Source organism: Sarcophilus harrisii, chromosome 6 (genome assembly GCF_902635505.1).
Source record: "Sarcophilus harrisii chromosome 6, mSarHar1.11, whole genome shotgun sequence".
Lineage (NCBI taxonomy): Eukaryota > Metazoa > Chordata > Mammalia > Dasyuromorphia > Dasyuridae > Sarcophilus > Sarcophilus harrisii.
This window is the reverse complement of record NC_045431.1, coordinates 124,086,198-124,102,832: the sequence shown is the minus strand read 5'-3', so window position 1 is coordinate 124,102,832 and position 16,635 is coordinate 124,086,198. Positions and strand designations below refer to the sequence as shown.

The 16,635-nt window shown below is 33.1% G+C and overlaps 1 protein-coding gene across 7 annotated transcripts in view; it reads right to left on the bottom strand.

Moving 5' to 3' along the window:
* Nucleotides 1–16,635, bottom strand: part of CAMK2D (calcium/calmodulin dependent protein kinase II delta) — a 372,089-nt gene that overhangs the window by 173,879 nt on the left and 181,575 nt on the right. For all 7 annotated transcript variants that reach the window (XM_031943044.1, XM_031943045.1, XM_031943040.1 and 4 more), the window contains exon 4: nt 9,945–9,999. In XM_031943044.1, coding sequence (XP_031798904.1) covers nt 9,945–9,999 — 55 coding nt within the window. The remainder of the gene's footprint in view (nt 1–9,944; nt 10,000–16,635) is intronic.

The following is a 16,635-nucleotide window of genomic DNA, read 5'->3' as shown; positions in this document are numbered from 1 at the left end:
GCCAAAGCTAGCATTTCTAATACAATACTGAATAGTAATGGTGATGGTGGGCAACCTTATTTCACTCCTGATCTTATTGGGAATGGTTCCAGTTTATCACCATTATATATGATGCTTACTAATGGTTTTAAATAGATGCTACTGACAAGTCCATTTATTCCTATTCTCTCTAGTGTTTTTAATAGGAATGGGTGTCAGATTTTATCAAATGCTTTTTCTGCATCTACTGAAATGATCAAATGATTTTTGTTAATTTGGTTGTTGATATAGTCAAATATGTTTATAGTTTTCCTAATATTGAACCAGCCATGTGTTCTTGGTATAAATCCTACTTGGTCATGGTATATTATCCTGGAGATGATTTTCTGCAATCTTTTTGCTAGTATTTTATTTAAAATTTTTGTATCAATGTTAATTAGGGAGACTGGTCTATAATTTTCTTTCTCTGTCAATACCATTTCTATGTCATAAAAGGAATTTGGTAAGACTCCTTCAATTCCTATTCTTTCAAATAGTTTATATAGCATTGCAATTAATTCTTCTTTAAATGTTTGGTAGAATTCCCATGTAAATCCATCTGGTTCTGTGGATTTTTTCTTAGGGAGTTGATTAATAGCTTGTTCTCTTTCTTTTTCTAAAATGGGACTGTTTAACCAATTTATTTCTTCCTCTGTTAATCTGGGCAATTTATGTTTTTGAAGGTATTCATCCATTTCATTAAAGTTATCAAATTTATTGGCATAAAGTTGGGCAAAGCAATTCCTAATTATTGCTCTAATTTCCTCTTCATTAATGTCAAGTTCTCTCTTTTAATTTTTCAGACTAACAATTTGATTTTCCTCTTTCCTTTTTCTAATCAAATTTACCAAGGCTTTACCTATTGTGGTGGTTTTTTCACAGAACCAACTCTTAGTTTTATTTAATTCAATAGTTTTTTTACTTTCAATTTTATTAATCTCTCCTTTTATTTTTAGAATTTCAAGTTTAGTGTTTAACTGAGGGTTTTTAATTTGCTCTTTTTCTAACTTTTTTTAGTAGCAAGCCTAATTAATTGATTTTCTCTTTCTTTATTTTATGCAAGTAGGGCTCTAGAGATATAAAATTTCGTCTTATTATTGCTTTGGCTGCATCCCACACATTTTGGTATGTTGTCTCGATATTGTCATTTTCTTGGGTGAAATTATTAATTGTGTCTGTGATTTGCAGTTTCACCCAATCATTCTTTAGGATGAGATTATTTAGTTTCTAATTACTTTTTGGTCCATTTTTCCCTGGCTTTTTATTGAATAAAATTTTTATTGCATCATGATCTGAAAAGGATGCATTTACTATTTCTACCTTTCTGCATTTGAATTTGAGGTCTTTATGCCCCAATATATGGTCAATTTTTGTATAGGTTCCATGAACTGCCAAAAAGAAAGTATATTCCTTTTCTGTCTCCATTTTGTTTTCTCCAAAGATCTATCATACCTGTTTTCTAGTGTTCTATTTACCTCTTTAACATCTTTCTTGTTTATTTTGTGGTTTGATTTATCTAGTTTTGAGAGTGCAAGGTTGAGATCTCCTACTATTATAGTTTTGCTGTCTATTTCTTCTTGCAGCTCTCTTAATTTCTCTTTTAAGAATTTAGATGCTACACCACTTGCTGTATATATGTTTAATATTGCTATTACTTCATTATCTATGGTACCCTTTAGCAAGATATAGTTTCCTTCCTTATCTCTTTTGCTTGATCTGATATCAGGATGGCTACCCTTGCTTTTTTTACTTCACCTAAAGCATAGTAGATTCTGCTCCAGCCTTTTACCTTTACTATGTATGTATTGTCCTGCTTCCTGTGTTTCCTGTAAACAACATATTGTAGGATTTTGACTTTTAATCCAGTCTGCTATCTGCCTCTGCTTTATGGGGGAGTTTACTCCATTCACATTTATGGTTAAAATTATTAATTCTGTATTTCCTGCCCTCTTGTTAACCCCAGATTATGCTTTTCTCTTTTCTTTTCCTGTACTCCCCTCCCCAGTATTAAACTTGTGAGCATCACTTGCCTCACAAAGCCCTCCCTCTTTAGGATCCCTTCCCCCACCTTAGAGTCCCTCCCCTGTAATGGGCTGAAATTGAGTTGATAAACTGAGGTCAGAGCACTTAAAAGGCTAATTACCAATTGGACAATACTCTATTAGCATATGCTTGGAGAAAGAATGGCCCTGCCCACTACTCTGTGCAAGATTGATCTGTTGAGATTGGGTGAAGGATTTAGAGAGTGGAGTAGGACAAGAGTGGTGGCTTGGAGCGGGAGAACAAAGAGGAGATTTCTGTGTCCATGAGCTCTCCTTTCCCTTCAATAAAGAATAAAAATGAAGGACTTTTGCTTATCCTCACTCCGGCTGATTTTAAAGTATCCAGGGTGTTAACTCGGTCATCACACTCCCCCTTTTCTTAAACCTTTCCTTTACAATTTCTGTATTCCCTTCTATTTAGCTTAGTCCTTCCCTTTTCACTTTTCTTCTCCCACTTTTCAATGAAGTGGGAGAAGTTTCTCTGTAAATCGAATATGTCTAATATTTTTCTCTTTAAACCAATTCTGACGAGCGTAAGATATACACTATATTCATCCCCCTCCCTTCTTTCCCTCAGATACAATAGGTTTCCTTTGCCTCTTTGTGAGATGTAATTTCCCTCTTTTTACCTCCACTTTTCCTTTTTTCTGGTACAATTTCCTTTCCACCTCCAGCTTCTTTTTTTATTATTATTATAACAGTAAAACTAAATTATACATGTATTCTTTATGTATACTCATAACAGAAATATAGTTCCCAAGATTTCTTTTTACCTTTTTATGTTTCTCTTGAGTCTTTTATTTGGAAATCAAACATTTTGTTTAGTTCCAGTTTTTTTGTTAGAAATAGATAGAATTCACCTATTTCATTGAATGTCCATCTTCTTCCCTGGAAGAAAATGCTCATTTTGGCTGGGTAAGTTGTTCTTGGCTGCATACCAAATTCCTTAGCCTTTCAGAATATCAGATTCCAGGCCCTTCAATATTTTAATGTGGATACTGCTAGATCCTGAGTGATCCTTATTGTGGTTCCTCTGTATTTTTATTGTTTTTTTCTAGCTGCTTTAAAAGTATTTTTTCTTTGTCTGATAGTTCTGGAATTTAGCTACAGTATTTCTTGGAGTTTTGATTTTGGGATTTCTTTCATCAGATCGATGAATTCTTTCAATGTCTATTTTACCCTCCATTTCTATAGCATCTGGGAAGTTCTCTTTGATGCTTTCCTGAAAAAGTGTCTAGGCTCTTTTTTTCATTATGCTTTTCAGGAAGTCCAATAATCCTCAGATTATCTCTCCTAGATCTAAGTAGGTATTTAACATATTTTTCAATTTTTTCAATTTTTTTTTTCATTTTGTTTGACTGATTCTTGGTGTTCCTTGAGTCATTCATTTCCATTTGTTTAATTTTGATTTTTAATGAATTATTTTCTTCATTTACTTTTTTTTATTTCATTTTGTACTTGTCCAATTGAGTTTTTAAATGAGTTGTTTTGTTCTATGGAATTTTTTTCCATTTTGCCAATTTTATTTTTTAGAGAGCTTTTATTTTTCCAGTTCACTTATTCTGTTTTTTCAGGGAGTTAATTTCTTTATCCACTCTTATCTTTTAATGAGTAACTTAATTTATTCAGACCCTCTTGCAAAGCTTCCCTTTCCTTTCTCCATTTTTCTTCTAGCTCTCTTGTAAGAGCCTTTTTAATTTCTTCTATGAGAGCCTTGTGTAGTGGGGATCAGATCATATCCCCTTTTGAGGTTTCATCTAGAGACAATCTGTTTTTAGTCTCCTCAGGGTTTGAAGTCTGCTCTCTTTCAGTATAGAAGCTATCTATAGTTAGAGCCTGCTTTAACTTTTTACTCATTTTGACAAAAAAAAGAAACAAAAACCAAACCAAAACAAAACAAAAAAACAATTGTAGTCTGCTTTTGGGTCAGTGTGGTATTAACAAGATCATTGTCCATTAAGCTGTTTAAATTGTAAGACTAGATTTCAGAGATGAGATTAGGACTAGAAATATAAAATTGGAAGACTACCCCATTGAAGTGATATCTGAAGCCAAAGGAAGAGGTGTGATCAACAAGAGAGAGAAACCATAAGACCAAAGACAACAGTAAAAAATAACACTTAGGGAGTGGGAGATAATTTTTTGTTCCAATTGTTTTATGTTTTACAGGTGTTCTGACTCTTCATGACCTTACTTATTTAGGTCCTGGAGTGATTTGCCATTTCTTTCTTCAGATCGTTTTATAGATGAAGAACTGAAACTAACAGGGTTAAGTAATTTGTCCAGTGTCACACAGCTAGGAAGTATCTTAGGCTAGATTTATACTTATGTGAATGAATTTTCCTGACTCCAGCTCCCATCCTCTATCCACTGTACCATCTGGCTGCCTCCAGTGGAGCAAGGAGGTAGAACAGGAGACAAAACAGAAGGGGTCAACTAGAAGGAAAAACTAGGATAATATAACATCATGAAAGCTTAAGGGGTCAGCATTAAGATGCATAGTCAATGAACAAACTTTTAGAGACGGAGGAAAAATAGGAAGAGTGGTAGCTACAAAAAAATGAGAGGTAAAATTATTTAGAAGCTGAAGTTAACCAGTGAGGTCAAATACTGCCAAGAGTTAGTTCAGAAGTACTCATTATATTCAGACACCTGCAATATGGGGAAAGGTAGAAACTTTACTTCTTATTATTGGTCCTCTAATGATAGATTTAAATGAATAATGGATTCCCAGGGATTTAAGTTCTGGAAACTTGCCTAAGTGAGATTGATTTCCTTCTTCTAGGTATCACTCTCTGCTAATATAACACAGTTTATAAATTGCCATGATGCTAAAAACAGACAGTAGTGTCAATATGGGAAATATATGAAATTCTGAACTGCTTCCAGATTATAATTTGAAAAACTTGAAAAGTTCTATTATATCCCCTCACCATCATTTGTCATCTATTAGCCTGGTATGTGTCTAAAATTCTCACTATCAAAATGGTTCCTAAGTTATTGTATTATCTCTAATGTCTTCAAATGCTAGAATGCTCCACTGAAAAAATAGCAAGTTGCTTTAATGTATCCATTATCCAGAGGAGTTAGCTGACATAATGGTAGGAAGGACAGGTAAATTTTGATGGGTGAAAAAGGAATTCAGGAAAGGTAATACACAGGTATAGTGGCTAACTGAGTTTCCATAATAGGTCTGGAATCAAGATAATGGACTCTCTCTTATATGCAGAGAAATTCCAGAATGATGAAGAAAGGGTGAACCTGCCTGGGTCAAAAAATAGGCTGATAAGTGTTGGAACTAGTTTCAGGAGTAGCCATTGTATTTCCAGATCAGACAAGACAGGGAGATTCAATTTAAAAAAGTAAAAATCATAGGAAACATCTAGAATATGGAGCATTATCCCAGAAGGCAGGTCTTGCTGATGCACATGAAGCTTAAGATAAAGGACAATATGAGGTCCTTAGTCATTGGGAATAGCATCTTAATATAGGAGGCAGGGGAAGAGAAATAGAGACAAACTTTACCAAATTCAGAATTTTGCCTTTGATAAAGATTATACATCAGGGGTATTATAAAAAGAATAATACCTCTCTCTTTCTCTCTCTCTTTTTGCTTGTTTATTTGTTTTCTTTCTTTTAAATCTATCATTTGCATGGAGCCCTACTGGAAAGAATTAATTAAAAATGGAATGATTGAACCTTGTTTATTAGTTAAAGAGCTAGAAATATATATGACCTGCACTGTATACCCAGAGGGCAGAGAATTATTGTTTTGCCTTTTAGAAATGGAATAATCATCTAAAGGAGATTTGGTGAACTTTTAAAAATATTACTTCTTATTAGATTCATACAATTCAAAATTTCACAGAAAGACTGTATAAGTTAAAAAAAAAAAAAAAAAACTACCAAAGCCATCATTACAGAGAGAAGCCCAAAGAACATTCTTTCTTTAGGAATTTAGGAATTTTCATCCTTGTTATTACATTTGATTCAATAGAATTATTTTAAAGATGGATTAAGGCCTTTCTATGCAATCAGTAATAATTAAAACTAAGTATTCTGGGTAGAAAATATGTCTTTGTAACAAATGGCTTGTTTCCTTTTTTTCTAGAGTTCCATATCATTTCAGTAAATGCATTTTGAAGAATTTAACTGAGAATTCATTCTTATGCTATCTCAGTCCCTTTAAGTGTTCTTTCTCTAGTTAAGTGATTGGAGTCACATAGATAATAAATGTCAGACACAAGAAAAAAAATTTAAAAAGAATTCTTTCTCCCTGATCTTTCTAAAGTGGTATGCTCTATCAGACTTTAGAATCAGTGAATTTTAGAGATTATTTTCAGATTAGAGAGATGAGGAAAATTGAAGCCTAGCAAGCGGTATTATGGATAAAGTGCAGACCCTTGTGTCAGAAAGATGTTTTTCAAATCAGAAACATACAAGTTTTTGATCCTGGGCAAATCAATTAACCTCTGCTTGCCTCAATTTCCTCACCTGTAAGATGAAGATAATAACAGCACTCATTTCCGAGGGCTGTTGGGAGGATAAAATGAGGTAATATTTGTAAAGTATTTTGCAAACTTTAAAGCACTACATCAATGCTATTTAGTAATATCAAATGATATGTCATAGATCACAAGCTAGTTAGAGACACAGATTCAATTCACAGAGCATTGTATTCTATAAGGGGGAATTGAGGGGTAATCGTATTTCAGACTTGGGAGATGACTTATTTAAAAGTGCAGGGGTGAAATATGGAATATCCGATATAGCAAAGTAAGCACACCAGGAATGTGAAAATCTAAGTTTCCTAGCTTTAACCTAATTTACAGACGGTAGATACAGATGATGTATGGGGCAGCTAAGTGGTGCAATGTGTAGAGCACTGGGCCTGGAGTCAGGAAGATCCAAGAACAAATCTGGCCTCATACATTAGCTGCATGACCCCAGACAAGTTACTTAACCTGATTTTCTTTAGTTCTTCATTCACAAAATGGGAACAGAGTTGAAAAAGAAATAGCAAACCATGCCAGTATCTTTGCTAAGAAAACCCCATAGATAATGCCTATGGATAACGTAGAGTCAGACACTACTGAGAGACTATACAATAACAACAAAAGAGAGCTAGAATGATGGCACAGTGTATTAATTCTTGAAGTGTGGTCTGAGGACGCTTGAAGGATCCTAAGATTTTTCATAGAGTCGACTAGGGCAATACTATTATAATAATAATACTAAGATATTATTTTCCTATTAAAGTAATCCTTCCTTTTTCAACTACATATTCATGTGAGGCTAGAAAAAATGAAATGTAGAAGGAGATATGAAAATCAAGCTGTCTTTATTTCAACTGGACACTAATGATTTACAAAATAATCAAAAGCAATGCCAGTCTTCTCACTAAAGTTTTTGTTTTGAAAAATATAATTACTTTCATATTTTAAAATTGTTCAGTCATTTTCAGTCATGATTGACTCTTTATGACCCTATTTGAGGTTTTCTTGGCAAAAGTACTGGAGTGGTTTGGCATTTTCTTTTCTAGCTCATTTTATAGGTGAATAAATTAAGGTAAACAGGGTTAAGTATCTTGCCCAAGGTCACACAGTTAGTAAGTATCTGAGGTCCACATCTGAGCTCAGGAAGATGAATGTACTCTATCCAATGCACCTTCTAGCTCCTTTAATAATTTAATTTAAAAAATGTTATTTTTGTTAACATGTAAATGGGTTTGTTATTATTGTCTTAAAAGCAATTAATAAATAAGTCTTTGAAAATGCATTCATTCTTATTTCTAATATGGTAAATATTAACAGATATAATCCACATAAACTAAAGCTTTTTGGTGTCCTGAATAACTTTTATTAGTATAAAGGGATTGAAAGAACCATTGACATTGTAGATAGGAAGCTAGCCTTAGGGCCATGAAAATTTAGTGTAACAGATGAAATTTAAACAATGCATGCCAACAAATCAGGAAGAGGCAACTTCAGCTTGGCACTAGATTCTGAACATAGAAGAGAGATTTATATGTACTAAAGGAAAACAATTAAAAGGATGTAAAGCAGGAGTCAAGATTAGATAATCTGATTCCTAATTGGAGAAAAGATGATGGATTTTGCAAGTTGGGAGAGCAAGAGGGGAGTTTGAGGTCTTTCCTTTCCCAGAACTGGGAGATGCTGACTAATTGCATCCACCAAAATTTTACAAAACAATAGCTGGATTATACCTTCTATTTTCCTATGAATGATTTGCAGAAGAATTATAAGAGGGAGGATAATGTTATTGTTTATGAGATGGAATCTGATTGGTTCTCTTGATTCTCACATCAAACCAATTTTATTTTGTAATCTGCCTTCACACTATTCAGTAGGTTCTACTCCTGTTTAAGATAAATATTGGCTTTATGATCTTGGGCATATTAATTTCTCAGAGCTTATGCCTAGTAGCATCAAACTCAAATAGAAATCAGGATCACTAAAATATTTATAAGGATCTGTGAAGGCAACTTATTTAAAACACATACACATACACACACACACACACACACACACACACACACACACACATTTAAACTAATTAGTTACATATTTCTCAATTACATTTTACTTTAGTTCTTGCCTTACTCTGGAGAGTTATGATCCATATTTGATGTCCTTCTCCCCTCCTTATTTGACACCTTTGCTCTAATCCAATCCTATTTGCAGAGAAGTTTTACATATCTTCATTGATACAGTAAATTTCCTCAGGTAAATTTTTTATATCTATGAAATCACTTATCTGTTCCCTATCCCTACAGTTATGAAACTTTTACTGTAGAAAGGTAATAAGCACATAATGATAGAAAGCACTAGATTCAAGTCCTGGATCTGGAAATGATATTGATTTACCTCTTGCAAAGCTGCTTTATTTCTCTTCCTCATTTGTAAAAAAAAAAATTGTAAAATTGTAAAATAAACGACTTTAAGGCTTTCTCTTCTTAAATTGTCAACTTAGAATAATTTTTTTTTGAATTCTGACAGCTTCTTCATCTACAAATGTAGACATGATGAACTTTAAATATTTTAAGTAATTTTTAATCTAGTAAAGATTTAGTTAAATGCAATATCAACATATTTCAAATCATAGCATTTGTTCACATTTAGCAACTTTCATCCCTTGAAATCCTTTCACTTTTCTTTCTGAAGTGGAAATCATGACAACCAAGATTATATAATGCCTTTTATTTTGACAGATCTAAATGTGCTTTACACAACCCAAAACAAACTTGCTCCTGGCTTTTGGATGGTTCAGTAGGTTTCTATGTGACATGCATTATTCATATATATGCTTCATTGGTCCCTTAGTGCTAAAAAGGGAAATGATCCTAGCCCTTTTGCACATATGATATTTTTTAATTACAAAAATAAACTGTAACCCAAAACAGATCATCTAGCATAAGGCATAGAATAGTAATTACTATCCTAGGCTCTAAACTTACCTACCAAAATTACACATATTAGCATCAGGAGGAAATATAATTAGGGAAATTTAATTAAAAAAAAATCCTTAGGAAAATAAGCACAGTTTAATTGCTTTATAGTTCAAAGAACAAGTGATGCTTACTTATTCAATCAAGATTATTAATTATTAACCAAAAAGCTAACTTCCATGTAAGGGTGACTAATAATTTTGTTTCAAAGAAGAAGACATTTATTAATCACTTCTTATCAAAAGGCATCACTTTCTAATGCCAACTTGAGTATTTTCAAAATATTAGCTCAATCATCAATTAAGGCTTTCCAATGACAAGAAACTCAAGTTACTTTATAATTAACTTAAACCTGATTGATTTAAAACAGAGCCACCTCAAACATGCCAACACAATATAAATGTAGGGATACTTACAAATCAAAGACTAAGTAATGGAATCCTTCTTCAGATATGCTGTCATGAAGTCGTACTGTCAGGATGAAAAAGAGAAAGAGGTTTACCATTACCTGTCTATGAGACCATCATTATTTTTAATGTGAAATCATCTTTGGTTCCTCCTTTTCCTCCACTCTATGTAATTAATACTATCAACTTTGGTTATTTCTTTGAAATGCCCCTCCCCAATCCTTAACCCAATTTGTCTTTATTTTCAACAACCCCACTATAACTCTGCAAATTTTTCTCATGTCACCTTTCTCATGTCACTATTGAATTATTCTGATAGCTTTCTAACTGATTTTGTATGAAGCAGCCTTGCATTGCTTCAATCTATCTTCATAGTGACATAATTTTAATCTTCCTAAAATGTTTTGTTCACCTCATTCCCAACTGCTGAAAAATGATCATTTCCCATTAATACCTATATCATAGTGATAAAGACTTTTGAAGGTCTTATAACAATCTTTCTCTAAATGATCTAATTTATATCTTCCTATCTCAATTCAATTCAATCCAATCCAATGATTGATCATTTTTAAGCAACTACTAGTTGCCAGGACACATTCTAGATCCTAGGAATACAAAGACAAAGCAAAGTCTTTGGTATATTTAAGAAGCTCACATTCTATGGAGGCACATAAATCTTATGTGCTTCATATAACATTTAAACAAATGGAGGAACAGAACAAGCATTTATTACACATCAATTATATACTAGGTACTATGTTAAGTGCATTATAAATATTAGCTCATTGGATTCTCACAGTAACTTTATAAGATAGGTGCTGTTATTACATCCATTTTGTAGCTGAAGAAATTAAAGTAGACTGAGGTTAAGTGATTTGCTCTGAGTCATGCTAGGAAATACCAAAGACCATATTTGAACTTGAGATTTTCTGGTTGCAAATCCAATATTCTATCCATTGCACCACTAGGCTAATGTTGAAAATAAAAGGTTAATATAGAGTAGGAGCACTAACAATCAAGATATCTTGTGCCTCACAAAGCTTATCATATTTGGTTCTCATAACAACCTGTGAAGAAAGAGATAAATGATACTTGAAGGATTTACTTCCATGTTCCCTAAAATAAAACAATAATAACCCTGTTGTTTGAAAGTTTCTAGGTTATTTCCCTTGTAGAGTAAAAGTTCTATAACTATAGGAATAGGGAGCAGATATATGATTTCATAGATAACAAAAAATGAGTAAGGAGGAAACTCACTCTACTAATACAGGTCTGTATAACTTCTCTGAAAATAGGATTGGCTTAGAGCAAAGGCATCAAATAAGAAGGGGAGAAATATTTCCGGTATGACCCAGAACTCTCTAGAGTAAGGCAGGAGCTAAAGTTTCTAGTTATTATTGGTATCTTAAAGTGATGGTAGCTCAGTTTTTGTTTTTATGATTTTGATATCTCCAAGTCAGGGTTTAGCAGAGTTAAGTACTTAATAGTCATTATACAGATATTTTGGTGGAATTAGGTTAATTCATAAAGTTATTTTATAGGTGCATTAGATACCTAGTTCAATTTGGGGTTCAAATGAAATAAAGAATGGAAAGCCCTTTTCAGCCTTTAAAGAATTATACAATATCTGTTATTATTACTGATCATCACATACTCAGCAATTTTTCCCTTCCTCTAGTCTCCATATAACCAGTTGATTTCCAAACAACTCTTTGGCACTCATGGCACTGTTATATACAGATATTTTCTGAATTAGATGACAAGTACCTAGAGGGCAGAAAGTATATCTTAGATGTATACTATGTTTCCTAGGTTTCCTGGAAAAAGCACTAGGTATATACTGAGTGGAATCTTGCTAAAATGATACATGAATTACAACCAAGGAGTCTTTGTGGCCCTGGAAACCCCATTCCAACCCTATGAGATAGGCAGTAAGATTAAAATGCATACCCAATGATGATATTGCAAATGAAGGTCAGAGATTTATGCTGAATAGAAAATTTCAAAATGAACATCCAAGTCCATAGTCACATTGGAATGGGGTCTTGAATCAAGATCCTCTGGTTTATGCATCTTTTCAAACTAACAACCAAATTAAATGAATTCCTGGATCTAATGCCCTCTTCAACTTTGGGGTACAGTGATGTACCCTTAGGAATTGTAAAAAGATGAAAAAACTCTTGATTTCTGACGTGAATCTCTTTCAAAGCTAGACTGTTTGGATATTTTTTATCATAGCTAGCTATGTGATTTTTTTTAAACATATTTCTAAGATGGTATGTCAATCAAAGAATATATGAAATATGACTAACTATAAACAATGAGCATGCTCCTTTTTATTTGGAACTTGAGGATGAGTGATTATAAACAGAACCATATTTCAATATCTTTCAAATTGGAATAGTAATATTTTTAGGTTATCTGATAAGACTTTGGATAAAAACTATGGTGAATATGCCAGCTTAATAGTTATGACTGATGTCAATCAAATTGTCAGTCAATTCTTATCAATTCAACAAGCACTTATTAAACACCATCTCTAGTCATCTTGACTTATATCTGGCTATTGGACCCAGATGACTCTGAAGGGGAAAGTGAGACAGGTGATCTTGTATAGCCCTTCTTTACTTAAATCTAGTTTACTTGCACAGCATGGCATCACCTTCCTGATGTCATGGTCTACTTTGAGAAGGAAGAAGAAACAATAACAACAAACACCTACTAAGTGCCAGGTACTATACTAAGCACTGGGAATAAAAGACAAAGAAAAGATTTTGCTTTCAAGGTTTTCATAGTCTAATGGTGAAGACAATAAGTAACTATGTACAAATACATACAGCATAAATTGCAGCTAATCTTGGAGGAAGGCACTAGAATTAAAGAAGTTTGTGAAAGGTTTCATGTAAAAAGGAAGATTTTAGCTAGAACCTGAAGGAAGCCAGAAGTAAGAAACTGATTTAGTAATTAAGTGATGTTGTTATTCAAATTATTCAATCCATAATTCAGCCACTAAAGTACCAAGGGGAAGTTTGCTTTAGCACAAAATCTCCCACATAGTAGAAGTTTAACAAATAACTACTGAATTGAAATGAAATGGAATTAATATAAATTTCTACAAGAGCTTGAATTTCAGTGTATCTTACCAGGAAGAAATTCTATCAACTTTGGTTTAAATTAGAAAGGATAAAACAAAATAAAATGAAACCCTCTCATCTTTTAATTTGCATAAACATTTATCTTTGAGAGTTATTACTTTTGTTGTTTGATTAATATAAACCAATATGTATATCTTCATTTTTAGAAAGTGAACAACTTAAAGGATTTAAAATACTTTTATCTTATTTAATTCTATATAACTAGTTCAAATATAGTGAAGGTTAATATTGGTTTACTTTAAGATAAAAAATTAACTCTTATAGTTTACTATAACAGTAATAAAATATTAATGTTCTAAGATATCAATTTGCTATTTGTCATATAACTTATCATAGAGCCACCACTTTTATTTTTCTGTTTTTCTAATCAGCATTAATACTATGCCAGGGATACTGAGTAAAACAAGCAAATAATTTATTTTTATTGAGAGAGAAATTATTACTTGCATAAAGGATATTTTAAGAAGGGAAAAACCTATAAGCAGACTTGTAAACACAGACAACAGATAATAAAAAAATCAAAATATTATTATTATAGATAAAATAATAGTGCATTTGGAAAGTAATGACTCCAAAACAAATATTATAAGTTTAGTGGTTTTTCAATAAAGCATAATTAGAACAGATGAAAGATTGATCCAGCAGTGTTACTACTGGGATTATATCCCAAAGAGATTATAAAGAAGGGAAAGGGACCTGTATGTGCATGAATGTTTGTGGCAGCCCTTTTTGTAGTGGCTAAAAACTGGAAACTGAATGGATGTCCATCAGTTGGGGAATGGCTGAATAAATTGTGGCATATGAAAATTATGGAATATTACTGTTCTGTAAGAAATGACCAACAGGATGATTTCAGAAAGGCCTGGAGAGACTTACACGAACTGATGCTAAGTGAAATGAGCAGGACCAGGAGATCATTATATACTTCAACAACAATACTAGATGATGACCAGTCCTGATGGATCAGGCCATCCTCAGCAACGAGATCAACCAAATCATTTCTAATGGAGCAGTAATGAACTGAACTAGCTATACCCAGAAAAAGAACTCTGGGAGATGACTAAAAACCATTACATTGAATTCCCAGTCCCTATATTTATGCACACCTGCATCTTTGATTTCCTTCACAAGCTAATTGTACAATAATTCAGAGTCTGATTCTTTTTGTACAGCAAAATAATGTTTTGGTCATGTATACTTATTGTGTATCTAAGTTATATTTTAATATATTTAACATCTACTGGTCATCCTGCCATTTAGGGGAGGGGGTGGGGGGGGTAAGAGGTGAAAAATTGGAACAAGAGGTTTGGCAATTGTTAATGCTGTAAAGGCTATTAAATAAAAAAAAAAAAATAAATAAATAAATAATAAAAAAAAAAAAGACTAGGTAGAAATTGAGGTAAAGAATGGTTTCTTTCACCAAGTTAAAAAAAAAAAAACAACTAAATAGAATTTTAAGACTTACACTTAGGTTCTCTAACTTCAAATTCAGTACTCTCTCATAGCTTTAATGTTCTGTGCTGGCACTTTGCTAAACTGAGAATGACACAAAAACTAAAATGTAATAGTCCCTTATTTTACATTTTAATATGTTTAGAATATATCCAAAAGGGATGTGGTGGCAAGGTGGCACAATGGAAAGAACATCAGTCATTGAGTCAGGAAAACCTGAGTTCAAACCTGAGCTCAGGTATTTACTAGATATGAGAGAGGAAAAAGGAAGGAAGGAAGGAAGGAAGGAAGGAAGGAAGGAAGGAAGGAAGGAAGGAAGGAAGGAAGGAAGGAAGGAAGGAAGGAAGGAAAGGAAGAAAGGGAGGGAGGGAAGGAGGAAGGGAGAAAGATTAATGAAGGAAAGGAAGGAGGAAGGGAGGGAGGGAGGGAGGAATCCAATAACAAATAGGTAGTAACTAGCCACAGAGCCAGAAGCAGAACCAGGTTCTGTGATTTTTGATCCAATGTTTTTTTTTTTGTTTTGTTTTGTTTTGTTTTTTTACCATCCTGATCTCATAAAAGCAAAATGATAATACTTGACTTATCAGTGCATTAGAATAGAATGTATGGGTAAGAAATGACCGGCAGGATGATTTCAGAAAGGCCTGGAGAGACTTACATGAACTGATGCTGAGTGAAATGAGCAGAACCAGGAGATCATTATATACTTCAACAACAATACTATATGATGATCAACTCTGATGGACGTGGCCATCTCCAGCAATGAGATGAACCAAATCAGTTCCAATAGAGCAATAATGAATTGAACCAGCTACACCCAGCAAAAGAACTCTGGAAGATGACTATGAACCACTACATAAAATTCCCAATCCCTATATTTTTGTCCACCTGCATTTTTGACTTCCTTCACAGGCTAATAGTACACTATTTCAAAGTCCAATTCTTTTTGTTCAGCTAAATAACTGTTTGGACATCTATATTATAATGTATTTAATTTATACTTTAACATATTTAACATGTATTGGTCAACCTGCCATCTGGGGGAGGGGATGTGGGGAAGGAGGGAAAAAATTGGAATAAAAGGTTTGGCGATTGTCAATGCTGTAAAATTACCCATGCATATAACTTGTAAATAAAAAGCTATAAAAAAGAATAGAATGTATGGAATATGTACGTGTAACCTAATATAAAGTAATAAATACATTGTACTTTTCTCTGTTTGAACCAGCTCAATATAAAGGAATAAATACATTGTAAAAAAAAAAAAAAAAAAAAAAAAAAAAAAAAAAAAGAACAGATGAAAGAATAATGTAAAAAATGAGACAATAAAAAACAATGCTGAATAAAATGAATCCTTACTCAAATAGGGAAGAAAACAAAATTGCAAAGAGCACTGTGTTAAAGTGGAGTAGAATTTGAGTGAAATTATTTAAGTCCAAATTTCAGCTATGCTATTAACTTCTTGTCTGACATATCTGGACCTCAATTTTTTCAAGATTCAACTAATCAACTCAATGGATATTTCTATTTCAAAATCCTATGGAATTAATATTTACATTAAAAAGTCTATATCAATTGAGAAAGAAAGTAAGCTTCTTTTAGGGATGTAAAGCTGAGGGAGGTAGAGCTGAGGGATGTAGAGATAAAGCTGAGAAAGAAAACTGATTAGTCTCATTAATTAACACTGTGTGGCTCAGAATGTTGAATGATCACCATTTAATAAAAAGCTGGAGGATCTCTAGGAGTAAAGCAAAAGTTTATTGTAAGTTCTCGTTGTCCCACCTGTCCGAGGAGCAGGCAATGGAAGGGAGGAGGCACCTTCTGGGATAGGTTTTATACTTTAAATAGTGCCTAATGCAAACACCCTCCCCCCACTGACCATCAACCTCATTGGCTGAGGGTCTTACATTCTAAAAGCAGGAACTACCCAAAAATTGAACTTGACCAATAAGTACATAGTTAGCTATATTTGAAGAAATAGGGAGAAAATGATGTCATGGGAGTACAGCAGTAAGGGGACTTAAGTATGCCCTCGAGTCAATGCTCAAAGGACCTTCAGGCCTGCTCAAATTCTGAAGAAGATGAAGCCTTAC